Source organism: Chionomys nivalis, chromosome 6 (genome assembly GCF_950005125.1).
Source record: "Chionomys nivalis chromosome 6, mChiNiv1.1, whole genome shotgun sequence".
Taxonomy (NCBI): domain Eukaryota; kingdom Metazoa; phylum Chordata; class Mammalia; order Rodentia; family Cricetidae; genus Chionomys; species Chionomys nivalis.
In genome coordinates, this window is record NC_080091.1 from 38,256,263 (window position 1) to 38,280,265 (window position 24,003).

Here is a 24,003-nt window from a genome sequence, read left to right on the forward strand (position 1 = left end):
GGTCACTAAAACCTGACCAGGCAAAAACAAGCTACTAATTGCTCAAGAACCACACACCCAAGGAAGCTGTATCAGTCTCCCTTAAAAAAAAAACTTGACAGCCGGGCAGTGGTGGCGCACGCCTTTAATCCCAGCACTTGGGAGGCAGAGGCAGGCGGATCTCTGTGAGTTCGAGACCAGCCTGGTCTACAAGAGCTAGTTCCAGGACAGGCTCCAAAACCACAGAGAAACCCTGTCTCGAAAAACCAAAAAAAAAAAAAACCAAAAAAAAAAAAAAAAAACCGAAAAAAAAAAAAAAAAAAAAAACTTGACAGCCGGGCAGTGGTGGCACACACCTTTAATCCCAGCACTCGGGAGGCAGAGGCAGGCGGATCTCTGTGAGTTCGAGACCAGCCTGGTCTACAAGAGCTAGTTCCAGGACAGGCTCCAAAACCACAGAGAAACCCTGTCTCGGGAAAAAAAAAAAGACAAAACAAAACTTGACAGCTGAGCCATGGTGGCACACTCCTTTAATACCAGTACTTTGGAGGCTGAGGCAGAAGTAGGTGGCCTCTGAGTTCAAGGCCAGGCTGCTCTATAGAGTAAGTTCCAGGACAACCAGGGCTAAACACGGAGAAACCATCTAAAAAAAAAAAACACAAAAATCAGCTGGGGAGTGTGACACACACCTTTAATCCTAGCACTTGGGAGACAGAGGCAGGCAGATCTCTGTGAGTTCAAAGCCAGCCTAGTCTATAGAGCGAATCCCAGAATAGGCTCCAAAGCTACAGAGAATTCTGTCTCAAAAAAAAAAAAAAAAAAAAAAGCCAGGCAGTGATGGCACATGCCTTTACTCCCAGCACTGGGGAGGCAGAAGCTGATTTCCATGAGTTCGAGGCCATCCTGGTCTAAAAGAGCTAGTTCCAGGACAGGCACCAAAAACTACAAAAAAACCCTGTCTCGAAAATATAAAAAAACCCAAAACAAATAAATAAATAAACCCCCCCCCCCCCCAAAAAAAGTAATGGCAGCTGGGGAGATGCCTTGATAAAGGGAGTCGCCCAACAAACTGAAGAACCTGAGTTTAAATCCTCAGCACCCATCTAAAAAGCAGAGTATGGCTGTACCCCAGTATGGAGAATGGAGAAAGGTGAACTCCAAAAGTTGCTGGTCATCCAGGCTTGCCAAAAAGTGAGCTTCTGATTCAGTGAGGGACTGTATCTAAGGATAATGTAGATAGCAATAGAGAAGACAATCACATCCTGACTTGACCTCTGCATATGCACACATGGGCATCACTACCTACACACACACAAATACACTGGGATAAAAGCATCTGTAGCTGGCGATCAGGCCAATGTCATTCATGAAGTGAGGTACTAAAAGGGACCCGAGAATAGTTCTTGCAGATTGTTAGGTTAGCACCACACTGAGTGAAATCACTCTAACCTAACAGTGGTTGACCTGACATAGACACTTTTCTAGTGAAGAATGCATACTAAACTATGAAAACACTACCAGAAAAAAAAATCAGAAAACCTGGTTTTCTTGTTCAAGATTTTCCCCCTGTGCGCCTGTTCAATGTAATAAAAGCAATCCTTGCCTTTTAAGTAGTCAATATAACTGATTAAAATAATGTAAAACTGCAAAAAAAAGGTTGATAAATATTAGAAGGAAACCTAAAACATTAAAGTTATTTTTAGAGCAATCTGCTTCAGTGTTAGAATGGAGATGAAGGTGGGCAGCACAGCTTAGGTACAGAGGGTATTCAAAGAAGCAATTAGGCTATGCAGGCTCCCTGCTCAGCCAAAATAACAGCAAAAGAAGGTTACTCACTGCTATTTAGAAAGTCATTGCCTTGATTCTAAAGCTGGTATTTATAGGACGGTCATCTTTGAGTAAGAAGCCTGTTTATCATCTAGTTTTCAGCATTTGCTGTGTAGCAGGCACTGGACCTGCACTTTCCCATTTATTCACCATAAAAGCTCCTGCAAGATCAGCTGTATTCGGGTTGGAGAGATGGCTCAGAGGTTAAGAGCATTGCCTGCTCTTCCAAAGGTCCTGAGTTCAATTCCCAGCAACCACATGGTGGCTCACAACCATCTGTAATGAGGTCTGGTGCCCTCTTCTGGCCTGCAGGCATACACACAGACAGAATATTGTATACATAATAAATAAATAAATATTTAAAAAAAAAAAAAAGATCAGCTGTATTCTATCTTCACTTTCTAGAGGAAAAGAATGAGATTAAGAGAACCTAAATGGCCGGGTGTGTTGGTGCATGCCTTTAATCCCTGCATTCAGGAAGCAGTGGATCTGTGTTTGAGGCCAGCCTGGTCTCTGGAGGGAGTTCTAGGACAGTCAGGGCTACACAGAGAAACCCTGTCTATCTCAAAAAACAAAAACAAATAAATAATAAAAAAAAAAAAGGAGAGGAGCTAAAGCTAAGTGTAAGACTGAAGGTCACACAGATTAAAGGTAAAGCAGTAATCTAGTCATCCACTCCATCAGCGGTGCTCAACAATCTTTAGTGCCTTTCTTCTCCAAAGCTTGCATGGACAGGAAGATGCATCACCCCTTTCTCAAGCTGTGTCACTAATTAACAGACTTGCTCCTGTCTGGTTGGACCACTGGGAACTCTCAGCCAAACTTCTTGGGTAGGTTGTCCTCAAGCCCAGCATCCTATTATAGCACACTTTTTTTGAATTAAAGGTTCCTTCTACAAATTTCTACATGCAATGACTAGCTTCTTTTTTTTTTTTTTTTTTTTTTTTGGTTTTTCGAGACAGGGTTTCTCTGTGGTTTTGGAGCCTGTCCTGGAACTAGCTCTTGTAGACCAGGCTGGTCTCGAACTCACAGAGATCCGCCTGCCTCTGCCTCCCGAGTGCTGGGATTAAAGGCGTGCGCCACCACCGCCCGGCTAATGACTAGCTTCTTATCTAGCTAAAGTTCCTACGTTGCTGGGCAAGAAGCACACTCATGGGGTCGAAGAACCTAAGTCCCAACTTTTTAAGTTAAAATGGAAAAGGCAGGAAACAACAGTCAGAACCCAACCAACCAAGAACTTCCAGTTAGTTACATATTCTGGACAGGTGACATATTAAGATTGGTAATGAGGGCTGGAGAGATGGCTCAGAGGTTAAGAGCACTGACTGCTCTTCTAAAGGTCCTGAGTTCAATTCCCAGCAACCACATGGGGACCCCCAACCATTTGTAGTGAGATCTGGGGCCCTCTTCTGGTGCTGCAAGCAGAATACTGTACACATAACAAATAAATATAAAAAGAAAAAAAAAGATTGGTAATGATTTTTCACACCCTAACTCTGCCTTACGCAAAACAGGCATCCTTATTTGTATGCTAGCTTAAGCACAACACTGAAATGCCACCTATTAGAGGTTAGTACTTAAGTCAGTTTGTGGAAGATATGTATAAAATTAGCAAAGATGATTTTTTTAGAGGAAACAGATCATCTGATTCCTGACTCCTACCTGGAATTTAAATCTTATTCTTCTCTAACAAAACAAAACAAATAAACCTTACTCTTCTCTGAGGCTCACTTTCCTTCTTTTCTTTTTCTTTCTTTTCTTTTTTATTTATTTTTTCCCCAAGACAGGGTCTCACCATGTAGCTCTGGCTGTCCTGAAACTCACTATGAAGATCAGGCTGGCCTCAAACTCACATACACCCACCAGCCTCTGCCTCTGAGAGCTATGGTTAAATATGTGTGCCACTGTATTTACAGCAAAACTTCTAGTTCTTGGGAATAAGGTTTAGCAAAACAGATCAGAAATTAAATATTAATGACTTAAAACCCTCAGAATGACAGGAACACACGATCAACCCATTCATAATATCCTGCTTAACTGTCACAAAGGCGCAAACATTGGTGGGAAGATACCATGTGACTCTAACCAGAATGCCTATACTTGGAAGCATAGCAGAGGCCACTCTGAACCTTAGGGAACAGCTATATATCTCAGTCACCTGAAAAACACCATTTGTCAGTCTTCCACAGAAGAGACTACTTCAAAAAAGCCAAACAAGAACTAGGAAATTTAGAATCACATAAGCTTGTAAGTAGTTCAAAGCCATTTCCCTTCAGAATTCACCTGTCAACATTTTAGGCAATGAGTTTAAGTTGTGGCATACTGCTCAAGCATGAGAGCCTTTATATTTGGAAGATAAAATCTGAAGCACAGTCCAAAAAGATTTCTGGCAAATGTTAATCCCAGCACAGGGAGGCAAAGGTGCCTGGTCTACAATTGACTGGTAGGAAAGCACTCAATCAAGAATTCACATTAAACACTCCCTTCCAGGCATACTTAATCATTCATTTCTTCATTCATTCATTCTCTCTTCCTTTAATGCTGAAAATTACTGCTTGACACCTTACGAATCAGGGAAAAGTAAAGGCAGTACACAACCAAGGCCCAGCTTTCATAAGTGTCCTAGAAGGCCAGGGACAATACGCATGCTGGAGTTCAGGACACTGTTCATACTAAGGAAATATGGACTTGGGCTCAAGTAGGGTATAATCCCTGTCACTGGCCATTTCAAGACTTTCCACTAGCCAGGTGGTGGTGACACGCCTTTAATCCCAGCACTCAGGAGGCAGGGGCAGGCAGACCTCCGAGGCCAGCCTCATCTAGATCTAGTTCCAGGACATCTAGTGCTGTTACACAGAAAAACAACCCTGTCTCAAAAAAACCAAAAACTTTCCACTTTAGGAACATTTTATATACTCTAGCCCAAGGCAGTTTAGAAAGCCAGAAATGAACTTATAGTTCACCGCAACTTGTTAATCTGTTCAGAAACACTCAGCAGCCAATATGACACAGATGCAATTATCTTTACTAAGTACAAAACCTTGACGTGGTTGCTGAGCTAGGGAAGATAGCAGACAACCAATTTGAAACCACCTGTAGTAGTGCACGCCTCTAAATTCACTCTGAAGGGTGAAGCCAGAGAATACTACAGGCAAACCATGTCTCCAAAAACAAAAATAGGAAGCTTAAACTCATTATGTATTCTTAAGTAACAAAATATGACTAAAGACTTGCTTTTGTGAGTCCATACCCAATTTGTAACAAAAAGAAAAAAAAAAGGATTAAAAAAAATCCACAATTACTCCTGACCAAGTCACTCCTACAGGGACTGGACTCTCAAGGAAACGATACAAGAGACACTGATTCTGTGAAGCATGCCAGAGCCGGAATCCTCGCCTGGTCCTATGCCACCCAATCGCACAACTGCTACAGAACATCTGGGTGCAAACAAGAACTTATCTACAAATGTCACACAGGGTCTGAGGGAACAGCTTTCACCTGAAACCTACAGTTTAAACCCAGTAGTCACACGTCCAGAAAAATGACCAAACTGACACTTTACTAAATGTATTTAGTCCCCAGTGAATCGGAACAAGGCTACCACTTCAAACACCACCAATGAAAGTTACACATTACTTCTTTAGTAACAAGACTTACCTTTGTATAGCGATGCGGCGATTTCTTTAGGTCAAGGAACACATCTCCATTTTCTGTTTCATCCACACTTCTCTTCTCCATGGCTTCTTGGTGTACAATTTTCTTTTGCACCTGGGAAGATAAATTTCAGCACAAAACTGTCAAAAGGAAGAGTAAATATTCAGAAGACTTAGTTGCTTATGAAACTTTAACTTTGAGGGCGTAAAAATCTAAATAGTTGTGTAAAGAAATCCACCCCAAAAATCATGGTATGAACCAGAACTGAATTGGAAAAGGGACCACCTTAAGTATTAAGTATCCACAGCGTAAAGAAAGCAGAAGTGGAAGGGGCCCAACTCAGAGTACAACCTTTAATTATCGTTAATACAAAGAGAAACCAAAATAGTCGCTGCCACCCACGAGAACCGACCAGGCGGTGCTGGTGAAGTTTCCCGGAGTAGAGGCAGGACTGGTTGGGCTGCCAATCCGGGAAGTCAGGCTGCTGGAAAGTGCCTGTCACTTGTCAATGGATGGCACCAGCTGCCCCTCATTACCCCAGTGTAAGAGGTTGGGGAACCGGCCCGAGCGCACCTCTCTCAGCCGGCCACACCTGTGGCCATGTGAGGGGCGTCCGCGGCGAGGAAAGGGCCGCCGCGGGCCTCCTCGGGGAAAACTCCGCTCCTTGAATCAACCCCCGGCCCCTCACGCAAGCCCCGGGCCAGAGGCCTCCTAAGGAAGAAGGGCGGGGACGATTCTCACGGAGGGAGGCGGGCCGGAGGGAGCAGGGACTAAGTCCACGGGCCGGCCGCGTACAGCCGGCGCAGGCCCGCCTGCTGCCCGCCCGCCGGCCGCCCGCGCGCCTCGCGCCTCCGCCGCCCCCTGCGCGCGCCCTGCCGCCCGCGCTCCCGGGGCAGCGCGCTGTCCACGCCCGCAGGCCGGGGCCCCGCTCTCGCCGTACCCTTGTTCGGAGCGCCCGCCGCCGGGCGGCCCCGCGCGTTGGCCGCCGCGTCCCCCCCGCGCCCGCTCCAGGCCCGGCGCCTCCGCCTGCGGCCTGCGCTTGCGCCCCCACCCCCCCACCCGCTCGGGCTGGCTCTCCTCAGCCGCCGTAACCGCGGCCCGGCCCTCCGGCGCAGCTCTCCGCCCCCTCCCCCTAATAACCCCCGTCGCGCACCGCGGACCCAGGCACCGCCCTCGCAGCGCGCAGGACCTGGGGTGTCTGTGGCGGTGCCTGTCGGAAAAGTCGCATTGGGCCGCGCGCTCCGCCGCGCTGAGCTCTGCGTGGGGCGGACGACGGGAGCACAATAGCCGGACAAGCACGGTGGCTGCGGGGAAGTGGTCACGACCGGAGCTGCGGGAGTCGGCGCCCGAGCGCTCAGGCGGCCGCTGTGGACAACTCAAGGAAGCGCGCCGCGTTCCCACGCGTCGGGAAGGGCGGAGCCAGTAGCGCGCTGTCCCGGACCCGCGCCACGCCGGCGCGAGCGTGGTGCCCTGGGTGGGTCTGATTTTTTGTCCGGTCGCTGGCGGTCACCAGGCTGGGCCACACCTGGGGCTTGGGCAGCAGGAGCCAGTTAGAAGGACTTAGCGGTGTTCTGTGTTCACTATTGGCGTGGCTAGGATAAAGGTCTGAGCGCCCTGATTTTTTCGCCCCTTCCCCATGACCCTTACTAAGAGAATCGATTAGCCGCAAGGGCTGGTGCATTAATAAGCAAGTTTGTCGCAATTATTCTTGACCCTATATGAAGGAAATTGACAAATTAATTGAAGTATCTTCGAGTGAATAGTCTGGATCTTGCCTTACCCTGCACGGGAAGGGAATAGTTTTGTATCTGGGAGAAATTAAATGGCCGGTATCGGGTGCTTAGCTTTTACCCGAGTGCCGACACTCAAGTTGACGGAGGATGCAGATATGCATATAAGTAAATAACCCAAGAACTGCTGCTCTGGGAAGGCGGCTTGTGAAGCTGGTCTGCAGTTGATTGCTGAGCTGTTTCTGCACGGTGGGACTGCCCTTAGTTGGTATTTCTTTGGCATGGAGGGAGACTTAGTTAATTCGTTTTTGTTTTGCTTTTCTCTAAAGAACATTGAGGTTGATGATGTTGGCCTATGCATATAATCTTAGTTTTGCGGAGTTTGGGACCGGCAGTTCAAAGCCAACGTGGGCAACATGGCATTTGAACATTTATTTTACTTGGGAAATTACCTGGCTTCTCTCTGTGAGCCATGGCAATAAAAGTAATCTTTCCTCTTTGGAGTTATTTATACAGTCTCTCTCCCAAGCTATCTTTTGTGACAGGGTTTCACTATGTAATCCTGGCTGGCCTCGGAAGGCCTGGGATTACCAGTGTGTGCCTCGAGAACTGCAGATGAGAGACAGGAACGTCTGCCTGCATCTCCACTGCAGTGTAGGCTGGATAGTTAGGAGTGTATTGTCTTTAGCTTGTTTTGCCAGATGGGAATAGCAGTAGTGAAGATCGCGGGGCGGGTGTGTGTGTGTGGAAGCCTTAGCTAATTTACATAAAGATTCTTTGAAAAAGATTTTTTTTTTTTCAGGATAGGGTTTCTTTTTGTAACAGCCCTGACTGTCCTGTAACTCTGTAGATCAGGCAAGCCTCAAATTTAGCTGCTACCTCTTCCAAGTGCTGGGATTAAAGACGTGCTCCAATCCTCGTTAGTATAGTGGTGAAAAAAAGAAAAAAAAAAAAAAAAAAAACGTGCTCCAAACCCAACTGAAAGAAAAAAATAATAAAGTCTATGCGAAGACACATTGGAGAATCAATAGTGGTCCCTTTTCTTTCTTGTTTCCCCTTGTTTCTCTGTGTAATGTTGGCTGTCCTGGAATTTGCTCTGTAGACCAGGCTGGCCTCACAGAACTGAGATCCGCTGCCTCTGCCTCCTGTGCTGGGTTAAAGGCTTGTGCCACCACTATCAGTCTGAGATCTAGATTCTTAAAGCTGAGAAAAATAGGAGTAATCCTTTCGTTATGGAGTACAGAAGGCACCCACTCACAGATGCTGAGTTAGAGACCCAGAGCTCAGGCATGCTAGGTGCCAGGACTCTACCTGGGTTGTTCAGTATTTGGAGTCAACTTTACATTTTTTTTTTCTTGGTTTTTCGAGACAGGGTTTCTCTGTGGTTTTGGAGCCTGTCCTGGAACTAGCTCTTGTAGACCAGGCTGGTCTAGAACTCACAGAAATCCGCCTGCCTCTGCCTCCCAAGTGCTGGGATTAAAGGCGTGCACCACCGCCCGGCTCAACCTTACATTCTAATAAGTGCTAGGAAGGTACTCTTTAAAACTGAGCAACATTCCTAGCCCAATAAATTATTTTCTAAAAGCTACCAAGTGTCACTTAATGAAATCTTAGTGTATTTCACTACTCTAAACATCAGTCTCATCTGTCGGATACGAATCAAAGTATGTACTTCTCTGTCTTGTAGAAGTAATTAGAAGTAACATTAAAATGAGCTGGAGCTGGGGCAGAACATGGCGACACAAGTCTGTAATTGCAATGTTCAGGAGACAAGAAATCTATGAACTCAAGGATAGCATGTTCTACATAGTGAGTTCTAGGCCAGCTAGGGCTACATAGTGAGACCCTGTCTCTAAAAGGCAGGAGCTGGGTACTGGTGACACACGCCTTTCATCCCAGCACTCAGGAGGCAGAGGCAGGCGGATCTCTGTGAGTCCGAGGCCAGCCTGGTCTACAAGAGCTAGTTCCAGGACAGGCTCCAAAGCTACACAGAGAAATCCTGTCCCAAAAAAACTAAAATAAAATAAATGCAGGACTTGGAGAAATGGTTCAGTAGTTAAGAGCCCAGGCTGGGGCTGGAGAGATGGCTCAGTGGTTAAGAGCATTGACTGCTCTTCCAGAGGTCCTGAGTTCAATTCCCAGCAACCGTATGTGGCTCACAACCAACGGTAATAAGATCTGGTGACAACTTGTCTGTAGGTATACATGCAGGCAGACCATTGTATACATAATAAATAGATAAATAAATTTTTAAAAAAAAAAAATAAGGTGGCCAGGCGGTGGTGGCGCATGCCTTTAATCCCAGCACTTGGGAGGCAGAGGCAGGCGGATCTCTGTGAGTTCGAGACCAGCCTGGTCTACAAGAGCTAGTTCCAGGACAGGCTCCAAAACCACAGAGAAACCCTGTCTCGAAAAACCAAAAAAAAAAAAAAAAAAAAAAAAAAAAAAAAGGGCTGGAGAGGTTAAGAGCACTGGCTGCTCTTCTAAATGTCCTGAGTTCAATTCCCAGCAACCTGCATGGTGACTCACAACCATCCATAATGAGATCCAGTGCCATCTTCTGGCATGCAGGCATACATGCAGGCAAAACATGGTATACATAAATCTTTTTTAAAAGCTGCTGTTGCTGAGGATTCCTAGCACTACAGGTAACTCCAGTAACTCCAGTTCCAGGAGCGACACCTGGCCTCTGAAGACACTAGGCATGCGTGTTAGTGCACTACATACAGGTAAACCACCAGTACACATAAATCTTAAAAAGCAACAACAATAAAACATAAGAATAGGACTGAGGATATAGCTCAGAGGTAGAGTATAAACTTAACATGTGCAAGGTCCTCAGTTTAATCCCTAGCAACCACGAAACCAGAGGATTGAGCCTGCATTTGACTCCCAACTTTATAAATTGGGTGGGTACCAACAGCTGTTCTGATTCATTCAGCATCACCTGATGGTGGCTTAAAGGCCAGGCACTAAGACTCCTTAAAGGATCCTTTATTCACGTGCATGGGAATTGAAGGTGCTGTCAGCTGGGGCTACTGGGGCTTTAATGCATGTCCTTTTTAATTTTGTTTTGTTTTGTTTTGTTTTTGAGAGAGGGTTACTCTGTGTTGCTCTGGAGCCAGTCCTGGAACTAGCTCTTTTAGACCATGCTAGCCTCAAACTCGCAGAGGTCTGCCTGCTTCTGTCTCCCAAGTGCTAGGCTTAAAGGTTAGCGCCACCACTGCACGCCTCCTTTTTAATTTTTAAAAGTTTTTATTTTCTGTGTATTTTGAGTGTCTTTCGTGTATGTATGGCACATGCCTGGAACTGGAATTGCAGATGGAGTCAATGTGGGTGCTGGGAGCACACCCCAGTCCTCTGCAAGAACTGCTGAGCCGTCTCTCCCATCCCTACATGGCCTTTTATTTTGCATGTGTACCACATGTATGTGTGGTGCCCTCAGAGGTCAGAGGAGGGTATCAGATCCCCTGTAACTGGAGCTACAGTGTTTTTGAGCAACCATGTGTTTGTTAGGAACTGAACTTGGGTCCTCTGGAGCTTTGGTGCCTGTCCTGGAACTAGTTCTTGTAGACCTGGCTAGCCTTGAACTCACAGAGATCCACCTGCCTCTGCCTCCCAAGTGCTGGGATTAATGACATGGGCCACAACCACCCAGCTAAAATTTATTTAACTTTATTTTATGTGCATTGACATCGGATCCCCTGGAACAGAGTTACAGATAGTTGTGAGCTGCCATGTGGGCAGAACCTTGCCTCTTAAGAGGCATCAGACAGGCCTTGCAAGTCTGCTCCTGGACAAGGACACAGAACTGGATTCTCTGCATCCTTTCATCAGGGCGTCTAAAAAGCCTTGGGTAGTGGTCTCCCCACAGTGTTAACGCAGCAATAGAGAAGTAACATACGCTCAAGCTTCTTCCTGTAACTCACATGGAAATACTTCTTTTCCTTTCCTGAGTTTGTCAAAGCCAAGAGTGATGAATGCACACAACGGGAATGAAGCATCAGCAAATCAGATCAAATCCAGACAGCATGCTTAGGGGCTGGAGAGATTGCTCAGCACTCACTGCGCTTGCAGATGACTCACGCTTGATTCCCAGCACCCATGCTGAGCAGCTCATAACCACCTATGACTCCAGCTCCAGGGTACCCAGTGCCTTGAATTTCCAGGCTCCCTGCACACACTCGAACATTTCCCTACCAGACACATGCACACATATACATAATTAAAACCAGGCATTAAAAAAACGTACTTAGCTGGGCAGTGGTGGCGCACAGCTTTAATTCCAGCACTCGGGAGGCAGAGGCAGGTGGATCTCTGACTTCGAGGCCAGCCTGGTCTACAAGAGCTAGTTCCAGGACAGGCCCCAAAGTTACAGAGAAACCATCTCCAAAAACCAACCAACCAACAAACAAACAAAACAACAACAAAAAAGAAAAAATGTACTCATTTCTTATTCTGGATATATTTATAAAATTTATGTAAAGATACTTGTAAGGCTAGTTTATAGTAAATTGAAAAATGGTTCCATTATTTTGACTGAATTAGTCTAATTACCTTAACAATACTTGAAGATGTAACTTCAGATGAGTTATCACCAAAAGGCTGGCTGGTATTCTATAAAATATGACTTTATTTTGTTGGTTTTTTTTGTTTGTTTGTGTTTGTTTTCCAAGACAGGGTTTCTCTGTGCAACAGCTCTGACTGTCCTGGAACTTGCTTTGTAGACCAAGCTGGCCTCAAACTCACAGAAATCTTCCTGCCTCAACCCCCAGAGTGCTGGGATTAAAGGTATGCACTACCACTGCTCACCAGGCTTTTTTATTTTTTATTTATTTTATTTTATTTTTTGGTTTTTCGAGACAGGGTTTCTCTGTGGTTTTGTTTTTTTTTTTTTTAAATATTTATTTATTTATTATGTATACAATATTCTGTCTGTGTGTATGTCTGCAGGCCAGAAGAGGGCACCAGATCTCATTACAGATGGTTGTGAGCCACCATGTAGTTGCTGGGAATTGAACTCAGGACCTTTGGAAGAGCAGGCAATGCTCTTAACCGCTGAGCCATCTCTCCAGCCCTCTCTGTGGTTTTGGAGCCTGTCCTGGAACTAGCTCTTGTAGACCAGGCTGGTCTCGAACTCACAGAGATCCACCTACCTCTGCCTCCCGAGTGCTGGCAGGCTTTTTTCTTTTTTCTTTTTAATGTGCATTAGTGTTTTGCCATGGTTGTAGGATCCCCTGGAACTGGAGTTAACAGACAGTTGTAAACTGCCATGTGGTTGCTGGGAATTGAACCTGGGTCTTCTGGAAGAGCAGTCAGTGCTCTTAACCACTGAGCCATCTCTACAGCCCTTTTGTTGACTCTATAGAACAAAGTCTTCCTTTGTAGCCTTGACTTGCCTGGAATTCTCTATGTAGACCAGACTAGCATGGAATTTATGTTCACCCGTTGCCTCTCCAGTTTGGGATTAAAGGTATGTGCCGTCACACCTGGCCAGCTATTTCGTTTTTGAGACAAGCTCTATCCAAATTTCCGAAAGTAGTCTTAAAATTGGTAATTTTTCCTGCCTCAGCCTCCTGAGTAGCTAGGGAGTACATGCACTAGCAGGCCAGATATACTCATTTCCTATTGCCTTTTATTTATTTACTTGTTTGTGTGCATGGGCATGGCTTGTGGCCAGAGGTCAAAGGAGTGAGTTCTCTCCCACTACAGAAGTCCAGGGGATTGAGCTTCGCTCCCGTGGCTTAGTGACAGGTGCCTTTACCTGCTGAGCCATCTTGACAATTCAGCCAACTCTATCTAAACATTATTTATTTGCTTGCTATTCATATAGAGTCTCACTCTAGCCCAAGCTATACTGGAACTCACTAAATAGGTACGATTGTTTTGAAACTGCAGTGATTCTCCTGCCTCAGCCTCTCACGATGGTTGCCACCAATAAATTGTTTTAAATACTTTGAATTACAAAGTCACCATTTGCAAGAAGGGGGCGGGAAGTATTACTTGAGTTTAAACTTTTTAAAAAATATTTATTTTGTGTATGAGTGTTTCCCCTGCATATGGGTCAAAAGAGAGAGCGACTTGGAATAATCCACCATGTGGACGCTGGATGAACAAAAATTGCTCTTAACTTCTGAGTCATGTCTCCCGCCTCTTGGTTCTAATCGTCACACACCCAACCAATTGCTAGTTTTCCTTGTTTTTAATATGAAATCTCCTAGTCTTTTCTCAAAGTTATGTCTTTAAAGATACACCACTAATTGGCCGATCTGATACGGAGATTACCGACGTGCGCACCACCATGCCCATGTCTGACACCTGTCTGTCCCACGCTAATTCATGCAGGAAGCGTTACTGGAGACCCGCAGCCAAGAAGCGTCCTTACTTCCGGCCAAGAGACCAATCGGAAGCCGAGCTCACAGAGAAGCCAGAAGATTCAGTTTCCGGGGAAGCTGCGCGCACTAAATACGACAGAGCAGCTTCCGGCGCGGGCCGCGTTGCCGTGGAGACGGGGGGCGGGGCGCCGGAGGAAGGCGCGAAACCCTGGGCCTCTGGCCTTCCCCTCTACATCTTCCCGGCGTCCCGCTGAGGAGTCGGCTCCCTCAGGTACGAGGCCAGGCCTTATGCCCCGAGTCCTCGAATGGCTCGTCCCCCTGCTTTAAAGGCGGCAGAGCGCGGGTGCCCAGGAGCTGGGCCCTGCGACGGCTCTTTCTCCTGTACAAATGCAGGAGGTGCTGCCTACCCACAAGGCTTCGGTCCGTGCGTGGAAGTGCGAGCGGAGCGTGCGTGAGGTTGTTCGGAGTCCGCTCGGCTCGTGCTGCCTTTGCAGGGCCTCTGCATCCTCCTCCCCCTGCTGGAGAGCGCCTCAGGGTGATTCTCCCGCCCTCACGAAGCTTATTAGCCAGGGCAGATCCAGATTCGATTCAGGGGTGTGCCTGGGCGAGGGGCTCGTTGTGTACACTGATCTCAAGTGACCGAGCCGTTTGTACCGGAAGTCCTCATTTGGTGTAGTTCCTGAAAGTGTGTAGAGGCCGGAACGCCAGTGGCGGCTCTACCACCTGTTAACAATGACCTTGAGCACCCACCTGATTAAGGACAATAAGCACCTGCTGAGATGACCGTGTTAAAGTGGGTCGTGCGTGGAAAGTGCTTAGGAGAAAGCGTGGAACCTGCGCTGTAAATGTCACCTTAATTGTGATCCGAGTCCCTTAGATGGTGTGGTAATTACCAAGTGTTGAGCAAGTAGGATTTTATGGGAAGGCTTCCTGGAAGCAGTATTTGAAGCTCACTCAGGTGCTTGATATATAAATGTCCTCTTTTTTTTTATAGCATCTTTTATTTTAAAAAAAAAAAAATTGTACAATACTGTAGCTAAGTGTATTAATATATTAGCCGGGCAGTGGTGGCGCACACCTTTAATCCCAGCACTCGGGAAGCAGAGGCAGGCAGATCTCTGTGAGTTCGAGGCCACCCTGGTCTACAGAGCAAATTCCAGGACAGCCAGAGATACACTGAAAAGCCCTGTCTCAAAACAAAACAACAACAAAAAAAAAAACCCAGAAAAAATATATGTGAAATTGGTCAACAGTAGGAAATAGTTAAGAAACCTTGCCCTGAGGCAACTACCAGTTTGCTTTCTTACTATAAAGTTTTGCCTTTCTGGACATTTCATTTAAGTGAAATCATTTAAATGAGATATGGTGGCACATGCCTTTAGTTGAAGTACTCTGGACGTAAAAGCAGGCGCTTCTCTGTCAGTTAGTTTGAGGACAGCCTGGTCTACATAGTGAGTTCCAGGACATTCAGAGAGACATAGAGAGACCCTATTTCAACACACACACAAACACACACCCCCAAAGTGAAATCATAATATATGGACTCCTGCGACTGACTTATTTTATTTTGTAGCCCTTGCTGTCCTAGAATCACAGAGTGTTCTTAAATTCAGAGACCTACCTGCCTCTGCCTCCCATGTGCTAATAATGAGGATGTGTGCCACCATGCTTGACCCTGAGCATTCTTGTATAAGCTTGTATATAGACATAGTTTGAGTTTTCTTTGGTGTATGGGTAGTAATGGAATTTCTGGATTAGTTTGTCCTTTATTATCATCTCAGGAGATCAGTCTTCATGTGCAACTGAGAGCCAGTGTCTAGCAATCATGTTTTATCTTGGGCTGTCTTTGTAATTAACATCATGTATGTATATTACAACTTAGAAACAAATTTATGTATTTAGGCTTTTTTTTTAAAAAAAAAAAAAGATTTATTTTACATACAATGTTCTGCCTGCAGGTATGCCTGTGTGCCAGAAGAGGCACCAGATCTCATGATAGATAGTTGTGAACCACCATATGGTTGTTGAGAATTGAACTCAGGACCTCTGGAAGAGCATCCAGTGCTTTTAACCTCTGAGCCATCCCTTCAGTGACTTATTTTGTTTTTTTTGAGATGGGGGTTTCTCAGTGTAGCCTTGATTGTCCTGGAACTTGTTTTGTAGACCAGGCTAGTCTGGAGCTCACAGAACTATACCTGCCCCTGACTCCTGAGTCCTGGGAATAAAGGCGCGTGCCACCACCGCCCAGCCCAGCCCCAGAGATTTATTTTATTTATTTATTTGTTTGTTTTGAGACAGGGTCTTGCTACATGTTGGCTTCAAACTTGCAATGATTTGGGGCTCAGCACTTAAGAACACTTGTTCTTTTTTATTTATTTACTTGTTTATTTATTTATTATGTGTACAGTATTCTGCCTTTATGACAGAAGAGGGCACCAGATCTCATTACAGATCTCCAGTTCCCAGGGAATCTGACACCCTCTTGTGACCGCCAAGGAAACTAGGGACTCAGGTGGTACATGGACATACATGCACACACAGCATTCATATTCACAGAATAAATAAATGTGATTATTTCTGGGTGGGGGGTATAGACTGGTTTATCTCTGTGCAGCCCTAACTGTCCTGGAACTAGCTCTGTAGACCAGGTTGGCCTGAAACTCACAGAGATCCACCTGCCTCTGCCTCACGAGTGCTGGTAAGGCGTGCACCACCACCGCCTGGTTATAAATAAAAGTTTAAAAAAGAGGAAAGCTTGCAGAGCTCCTCCTTTCTTTGGATTACAGCTATGTGGCACCCTGCTCAGTTTATTTCCTGCTGCTGATTGAACCTAGAGCACTTTTCATGGCAGGAAAGCACTAAAAATCAGCCCTAACATCACTAAAAAGTTCACCTGGCACGGATATGGTCTTTTTTTTTTTTAAATATTTATTTATTTATTATGTATATAATATTCTCTCTGTGTATGCCTGAAGGCCAGAAGAGGGCATCAGACCTCATTACAGATGGTTTTGTGAACCACCATGTGGTTGCTGGGAATTGAACTCAGGACCTTTGGAAGAGCAGACAATGCTCTTAACCGCTGAGCCATCTCTCCAGCACCGGATATGGTCTTTTACAGTTCATTTATTACTCATTTTCCTTGAACTGTGTGGTTTTTTTTTTTTTAAGATTTATTTATTTATTATGTATACAACATTCTGCCTCCATGTACCACACGCCAGAAAAGGGCGCCAGATCTCATTACAGATGGTTGTGAGCCACCATGTGGTTGCTGGGAATTGAACTCACGACCTCTGGAAGAGCAGCTAATGCTCTTAACCACTGAGCCATCTCTCCAGCCCCCAGAACTATGGTCTTAATTATGATGATGATTTTACCTTTTTAGAGTATCACTATAAGTACATCACAGCTGTTCAGTAGACGTCACGTTCACTCTGTCTGCTTGCCTCCACTGTGTATTGTCTTACCTCTTATTGTTTATATTTGTTTCCTACAGTTTTGTAACCAGCTGCCACCAAGTTGATCATTTCAAACAATGCCACTCTTGTTCTCTCACAGCTCTGGAGACCAGAAATATGAAGTTAAGGAGGCATCCTCTGTCAGAAGGTTTAGGGAAGATCTCTTCTATACTTTCTCTTAGATTTTGGAATTGCCAAAATCCTGGGTGTTCCCTAGCTTCCAGTCACAAATAAACAAGCAAATAAATAAATGTAATTTTTAAAAATAAAAAAATTTAAACTGCATAAAGATTCTTATAGTAACATTGACAACCAAAAAATTAATCTGGGAAGATTAAGACTCTTGACTGCTAATGATCTAGTTGTGAAGGGAAATTGAAGACACTGGAAGAATGAGCCTGGAAAAATTTTTAAATATTTATTTATTATGTATACAATAGTCTGTCTGTGTGTATGCCTGCGGGCCAGAAGAGGGCAGCAAACCCCATTACAGATGGTTGTGAGCCACCAGTGGTTGCTGGGAATTGAACTCAGGACCTTAGGAAAAGCCGGCAATGCTCTTAACCTCTGAGCCATCTCTCTAGCTCCTCCCCCCCCTTTTTTTTAAAGTTTAAAGTATTATAGCTAGGTGTGATGACACATGCTGTTAATCCCAGCATTCAGGAGGCAGAGGGAGGTTTGAGGGTTTGAGGCCAGCCTGGTCTATATAGGCAGTTCCAGGGTAGCTAGGCTTACATAGTGAGACCCTGTTTCAGAAAATAAAACAACAATAATAACAATAAAAACTTTACTGTCAAAAAAGCAATTTAGAAAACATTACACCAGCCAGGCAGTGGTGGCGCACGCCTTTAATCCCAGCACTTGGGAGGCAGAGGCAGGCGGATCTCTGTGAGTTCGAGACCAGCCTGGTCTACAAGAGCTAGTTCCAGGACAGGCTCCAAAACCACGAGAAACCCTGTCTCGAAAAACAAAAAAAAAAACAAAAACAAAAACAAAACAAAAAAAAGAAGTAGAGGGCAGAGACCTCAGAGTTGGCAGACAGCTATTTACAAGTGTGACCCCCGGGAGTGTGCAAACAGTTCACTCCCTTCTTTCCCTTTCCTGCAGTTATAAGAGGAAGACAAAGGCGTTGGTTCATCACTCATCCAGTCACAAAAGTCCATATCAACCGCTGGCTGAATTTCCATCAGAAGGGTCCAGCGGAATGGAGAAGAAGATCGACTCCAGGTGCACGATAGGGCAAGAGTGACAGCCAAAGTTATGGTTCAATTGCTGGATCATGGGCCTGTGCTAACACACCTGGCTGATGTTGGAAATACAATGTTTGATTATAAAGTATGATGTTTCAGTGGGGGGGGGGTGCTTTCTGTGTGGGCATGGTCAGCATCCGTCTCCATGAGCTTAAAAGCAGAGCTTTGTTGAGTGTTAATATATTTTATGAAGAGGTTTTTTTCTCTCCTTTTCTCTCTGTTCAAATTTAAGGTCTTTTAGGGGTGGTGTGGTTAAGAATCCTTGTTCCCCAAAGGCACTGCCCCTCAAAAAGTCTGCTGCCCTCTCTGTGATCCAGAGGGAGTTACCTAGAAGCTGTCATCCTTTGTATTCTCATGCCTCACAAAATTGGGTTCAACACCAATTAAGAGAGCTGCGCAGCAGGTGAGACTTTTTGTTTTTCTCTTCTTCCCCAAATTGAAGGTATAATTCTTATTTTTCCTTTTCCAGTTGGTTGGAGAACTCTTCAGAGTGGAATAGTCAGATAAAAAGAATATTTAGGGCCACCTTTGATGGTGCTTGGCTTTAATCCAAGCACTTAGGAAGCAGAGGCAGACAGACGTCTGTGAGTCTGAGAGAAGCCTGTTCTACACAGAGAGCTCCAGGCCAACCAGGGTTACATAGCTCGTGACTTTGTCTTAAAAAAAAAAAAAAAAGAATATTTAGGAAACCTCTGATACAGTCTGCATCATCAAGTTTTCATCTATGGTCTCCAGTTGTGGCTTATACAATTGGCTGAGTCCTGAAGAATCGTGTAAGACTTAGACAAAAGGTAGGAAGAAGAGGGTTTCAGGCTGAGCCCAGAGATTGACAAGAATGAGTGCATGCGAGTGTGAAAGTGAGCGTGCCAGCAGCAGGCCGTGCTTTCAGCACAGTCACAAGGGGATGGCAGACATCCTGCGCTGATGACTGGCAGTGGCACAGCGTTGCACAGGGGTTTGTGTAGAGAGCACTGAGTGGTCACTACTCCTCACACAGTGTTCGGGAAAGGCCAGGTACATGGATCTTTGCCAGGGATTTTAAACAGGAAGAAAAATGAGAAAAGAGTTATTCCCCACAAATCTGATGTCTCCATCTCTTTATTGACAAAATACTTTGTATTGAAGGTGTTTTGTGTCGTCGTCTTTAAATGAGTCAGGAATAGTGACACAGGCCTGTGATCCCAGCCATGTGGCAGATAAAGCAAGAATATGGCAGGTCAAAGCTATTCTGGGTGACAAGTGACATCTTTAAAAAAAAAACAACCCAAAAACTGTCCTAACTTTTCTAAAATAATGACAAAGGAAAATAGGGCATGTGCTCCAGTGTGAGTCTTCTCTTGGTCCACCGGATAAAATCTATGGGATTCTAAAAAGATAATGTTTATATGCCCTTGTATTGAGTTCTGCTATTGCTGGGTCTAAGCTCCCATAGTCGGGCACAGAAAAATTCTTTTTTTTTTTTTTTGGTTTTTTCGAGACAGGGTTTCTCTGTGGGTTTGGAGCCTGTCCTGGAACTAGCTCTTGTAGACCATGCTGGTCTTGAACTCACAGAGATTCACCTGCCTCTGCCTCCCAAGTGCTGGGATTAAAGGCGTGCACCACCACTGCCCGGCCCAGAAAAATTCTTGCAGCTAATCTTGGTGCCTGTTAAACTGTGTAGGACCCAACTCTCTGCAACCTTTGAGACTTATACTCTCTGAGTGTTATTACAGCGATGCCTGTTTTAAAAGTGTTTGGGTTTGCAAGTTAGTGGTAGAATGCCTGCTTAAACTGTGAGAGGCCTTGGGTATCATTCACAAACACAAGGGGTGGGGAGGAGATGACTCCAGTGGAGAAACTGATGCACAAATACACACAGCATTGTCTGGGAAGATGACTGCACTGTAGAAATTGATAAAGGCCAAACTTTCCTTATTCATACATTTTCTTTACTGGATTTGTAAAATAAAAAAAATAACATGAGGGGCTGGAGAGATGGCTCAGCAGTTAAGGGCATTGCCTGCTCTTCCAAAGGTCCTGAGTTCAATTCCCAGCAACCACATGGTGGCTCACAATCACCTGTAATGAGGTCTGGTGCCCTCTCCTGGCCTGCAGGGATACACACAGACAGAACATTGTACACATAATAAATAAATAAATTAATTAATTAATTAATTAACTAAGTAAATATTAACAAAAATAACATGAACTTGAGTGGTAAGGTGTGGCATGCTTTTAATCTTAGCACATAGGAGGCAGAGAAATGTGGGTTTCTGTGAATTCCAGGCCAACTGGAGCTAGATAATAAAGCAAAACCCTGAAGTCAAAGGGAAAGTGTTAATTATTTATTTATTTATTTATTTATTTATTTTTTAGGTTTTTCGAGACAGATTTCTCTGTAGCTTTGGAGCCTGTCCTGGAACTCCCTTTGTAGACCCGGCTGGCCTCGAACTCACAGAGATCCGCCTGCCTCTGCCTCCCGAGTGCTGGGATTAAAGGCGTGCGCCACCACCGCCCGGCCCGGGAAAGTGTTTAAAAACAATCTTCTTGATAGTAGTTTTTTTGTTTTTGTTTTTTTTTGTTTGTTTGTTTGTTTTTTTTTTTTTTTTGGTTTTTCGAGACAGGGTTTCTCTGTGGTTTTGGAGCCTGTCCTGGAACTAGCTCTTGTAGACCAGGCTGGTCTCGAACTCACAGAGATCCGCCTGCCTCTGTCTTCCAAGTGCTGGGATTAAAGGCGTGCGCCACCACCGCCCGGCCTAGTTTTTTGTTTTGTTTTTCAAGACAAGGTTTCTCTGTGTAACCTTGGCTGTTCTACAACCTTGTAGACCAGGCTGGCCTCGAACTCAAGAGATCCACCTCTACCTCCCCAGTGGTGGGATCAAAGGAATGCACCACCAACACCCAGGTTAATTTTAGTTTTACAAACCATTTTTGTTTGATGTAAGATTAGCTATGGTATCTTTTGATGCAGACTGTGGTCCCTCTCCTTGATTCCTCAAAGATTCCATCTCTTTTCCAGAAAACTCCTGTTAGCTAGGTTGAGTGTTCAGATGGGTGTGTCTTTCTTTTCTTTCAGGTGTGTGGCCAGAAAGTTCTTGTATTTGTGGATTCGAATGACTTTTGGAAGAGTAACTCCCTCCAGAGCCAGGTATTGTTAGTTCAGGAAAGTGAGCTGCTGTTGGGCTTCTTCTGTTTCTGTTATTTTATTTAAAAAATTTTCAGCCTGGCCGGGCAGTGGTGGCGCACGCCTTTAATCCCAGCACTCGGGAGGCAGAGGCAGGCGGATCTCTGTGAGTTCGAGACCAGCCTGGTCTACAAGAGCTAATTCCAGGACAGACTCCAAAGCCACAGAGAAACCCTGTCTCGAAAAACCAAAAAAAAAAAAAAAAAATTTCGGCCGGGTGGTGGTGGTGCATGGCTTTAATCCCAGCACTCAGGAGGCAGAGGCAGGCGGATCTCTGTGAGTTCAAGACCAGCCTGGTCTACAGAGTGAGTTTCAGGACAGGCTCCAAAGCTATAGACAAACCCTGTCTCGAACCACCACCCACAAAAAAAAAAAAAACCCAAAAAACAAAAACAACCCAAAAAACAAAAATTTTCAATTAAATTATAATTATATCTCTTCTCCCCTTACCTCATCAACATTATCATCATCCTCTCTCTCTCTCTCTGTGTAATTTTATTTATTTATTTTTGTTTTTTTTGAGACAGGGTTTTTGTGTAACAGTCTGGCTGTCCTGGAATTCGCTTTGTAAACTAGACTGGTCCCAAAGAGATTCCCTTGCCTCTGCCTTCCAAATACAGGGATTAAAGGCATGCGCCACCACCACCTGCCTAATCTATATATTTTTTTTTAAAGATAGGGTCAGCCGGGTGGCGGTGGCGCATTTTTAATCCTTGGGAGGCAGAGGCTGGCAGAGCTCTGTGAGTTTGAGACCACCAGCCTGGTCTACAAGAGCTAGTTCCAGGACATGCTCCAAAGCTACAGAGAAACCCTGTCTCGAAAAACCAAAAATAAAAGGCTGGGCGATGGTGGCGCATGCCTTTAATCCCAGCACTCGGGAGGCAGAGGCAGGTGGATCTCTGTGAGTTCGAGACCAGCCTGGTCTACAGAGCTAGTTCCAGGACAGGCTCCAAAGCCACAGAGAAACCCTGTCTCGAAAAAAAAACCAAAAATAAAATAAAGATAGGGTCTCATTTTGTATTTCTAGCTGGCGTAGAACTCACTATGTTGGCTAGGCTGGCCCCCAGCTCAGCAAATACATGTGTACCACTATGCCCACCACTTCATTATTATTTTTGTTTGTTTTTGTTTTTAAAACAGGATTAAAGGATTAAAGGCCTGGATTACTAAGGCTAACAAGCAGGCTTCTAAGGGATAATAAAATAAAATATAAGATAAAACAAAAACGGGCTGGAGAGATGGCTCAGCGGTTAAGAGCATTGCCTGCTCTTCCAAAGGTCCTGAGTTCAATTCTTAGCAACCATATGCTGGCTCACAACCATCTGTAATGAGGTCTGGTGCCCTCTTCTGGCCTTCAGGCATACACACAGAAAGAATATTGCATACATAATAAATAAATAATTTTTTTTTTTTTTTTTTTTTTTTTTGGTTTTTCGAGACAGGGTTTCTCTGTGGTTTTGGAGCCTGTCCTGGAACTAGCTCTTGTAGACCAGGCTGGTCTCGAACTCACAGAGATCCGTCTGCCTCTACCTCCCAAGTGCTGAGATTAAAGGCGTGCACCACCACCGCCCGGCTAAATAAATATTTTTTAAAAAAAAGATAAAACAAAAACAAACATGTCAGAATTGAACAAAACAGACAAACAGAAGGAAATAGCCCAAGAGAAGGCACAAGAAAGAGACTCAGTCATTCACACACTCAGGAATCCCATAAAAACAGTAAATTCGAAGCCATAATATATATATATCCAAAGGACCTGTAGGGTAAAAAGAAGGGAAAAATATGTAAATAAAATAGGATTAATAAAAAATAAGGTGGATATGGTTTTAGAGGACAAACAGTCCTTGTGCATACAGATAAGCCCTCGAGAAGCCAGGAAAAGTTAAACATAAGGGAAGAGAATTTTACCTGTTCTCCTAAAATTCTGGGGGATAATGTAGTTTAAAACCTGGTGACCCTTTGCTATCTGTAGGGCCAGGCTTTACCTGTATCCCCATCTTAGATAGGGATTCTAGTGCTGTGAAGAGACACCATGACCACGGCAATTCTTATAAAAGAAAACATTTAATTGTGGCTGGCTTTCAGAGGGTCGTCCATTGTCATCATGGCGGGATATGCTGGAGTGCAGACATGGTGCTGCAGAGGAGCTGAGAGCTCTACATCTTGATCCACAGGCCACAGAAGGAGCCTGTGTCCCCCTGGCCAGGCTTGAACTTATAAAACCTCAAAGCCCGCCTCCACACTGACACACGTTCAACAAGGCCACACCTAATAGTGCCACTCCCAATGAGCCCCCACACATGAGTCTTTGGGGGCCATTCCTATTCAAATCACCACACCTCCAGAATTTGTTTCACTTATTCTTGACCCTTTCCCCTAAATCTTGAGCATTCTTTCTAGGCCATAAACCCATCCTTATGAGTGATTTCATTTGTTCTTAACAACAGCCTAAGTGACTTCTGTATTGTTTTAGGGCCAGGGCAATCCCAACATCCACATTCTGTTTACCTCCGTCATTGTCTGCAGATCCTAAATCCTGGGCACTATCTTAGAGTCAGCACCTCCATCATTGTCTGCAGATCCTAAATCCTGGGCACTATCTTA

At 44.9% G+C, this 24,003-nt stretch overlaps 2 protein-coding genes across 6 annotated transcripts in view; one reads left to right on the top strand and one right to left on the bottom strand.

Moving 5' to 3' along the window:
• Eif4enif1 (eukaryotic translation initiation factor 4E nuclear import factor 1) overlaps window positions 1–6,503 on the bottom strand; it is a 40,559-nt gene extending 34,056 nt beyond the window's left edge. For 2 of the 3 annotated variants that reach the window (XM_057771431.1, XM_057771429.1), the window contains exons 1-2: window positions 6,401–6,503; window positions 5,464–5,574 (exon numbers count right to left, since the gene is read on the bottom strand). In XM_057771431.1, the coding sequence (XP_057627414.1) occupies window positions 5,464–5,544 (81 nt within the window). In that variant the 5' untranslated portion in view covers window positions 5,545–5,574; window positions 6,401–6,503. Of the gene's footprint in view, window positions 1–5,463; window positions 5,575–6,033; window positions 6,200–6,400 lie in introns of those variants that run through there. The other variant, XM_057771430.1, reaches the window with a different exon arrangement.
• Window positions 6,504–6,912: 409 nt separating this feature from the next.
• The window catches only part of Sfi1 (SFI1 centrin binding protein), a 68,595-nt gene continuing 51,504 nt past the window's right edge, over window positions 6,913–24,003 (top strand). For 2 of the 3 annotated variants that reach the window (XM_057771162.1, XM_057771163.1), the window contains exons 1-5: window positions 6,913–6,934; window positions 13,536–13,796; window positions 18,094–18,213; window positions 18,469–18,639; window positions 21,292–21,363. In XM_057771162.1, coding sequence (XP_057627145.1) covers window positions 18,191–18,213; window positions 18,469–18,639; window positions 21,292–21,363 — 266 coding nt within the window. In that variant the 5' untranslated portion in view covers window positions 6,913–6,934; window positions 13,536–13,796; window positions 18,094–18,190. The remainder of the gene's footprint in view (window positions 6,935–13,535; window positions 13,797–18,093; window positions 18,214–18,468; window positions 18,640–21,291; window positions 21,364–24,003) is intronic. The other variant, XM_057771164.1, reaches the window with a different exon arrangement.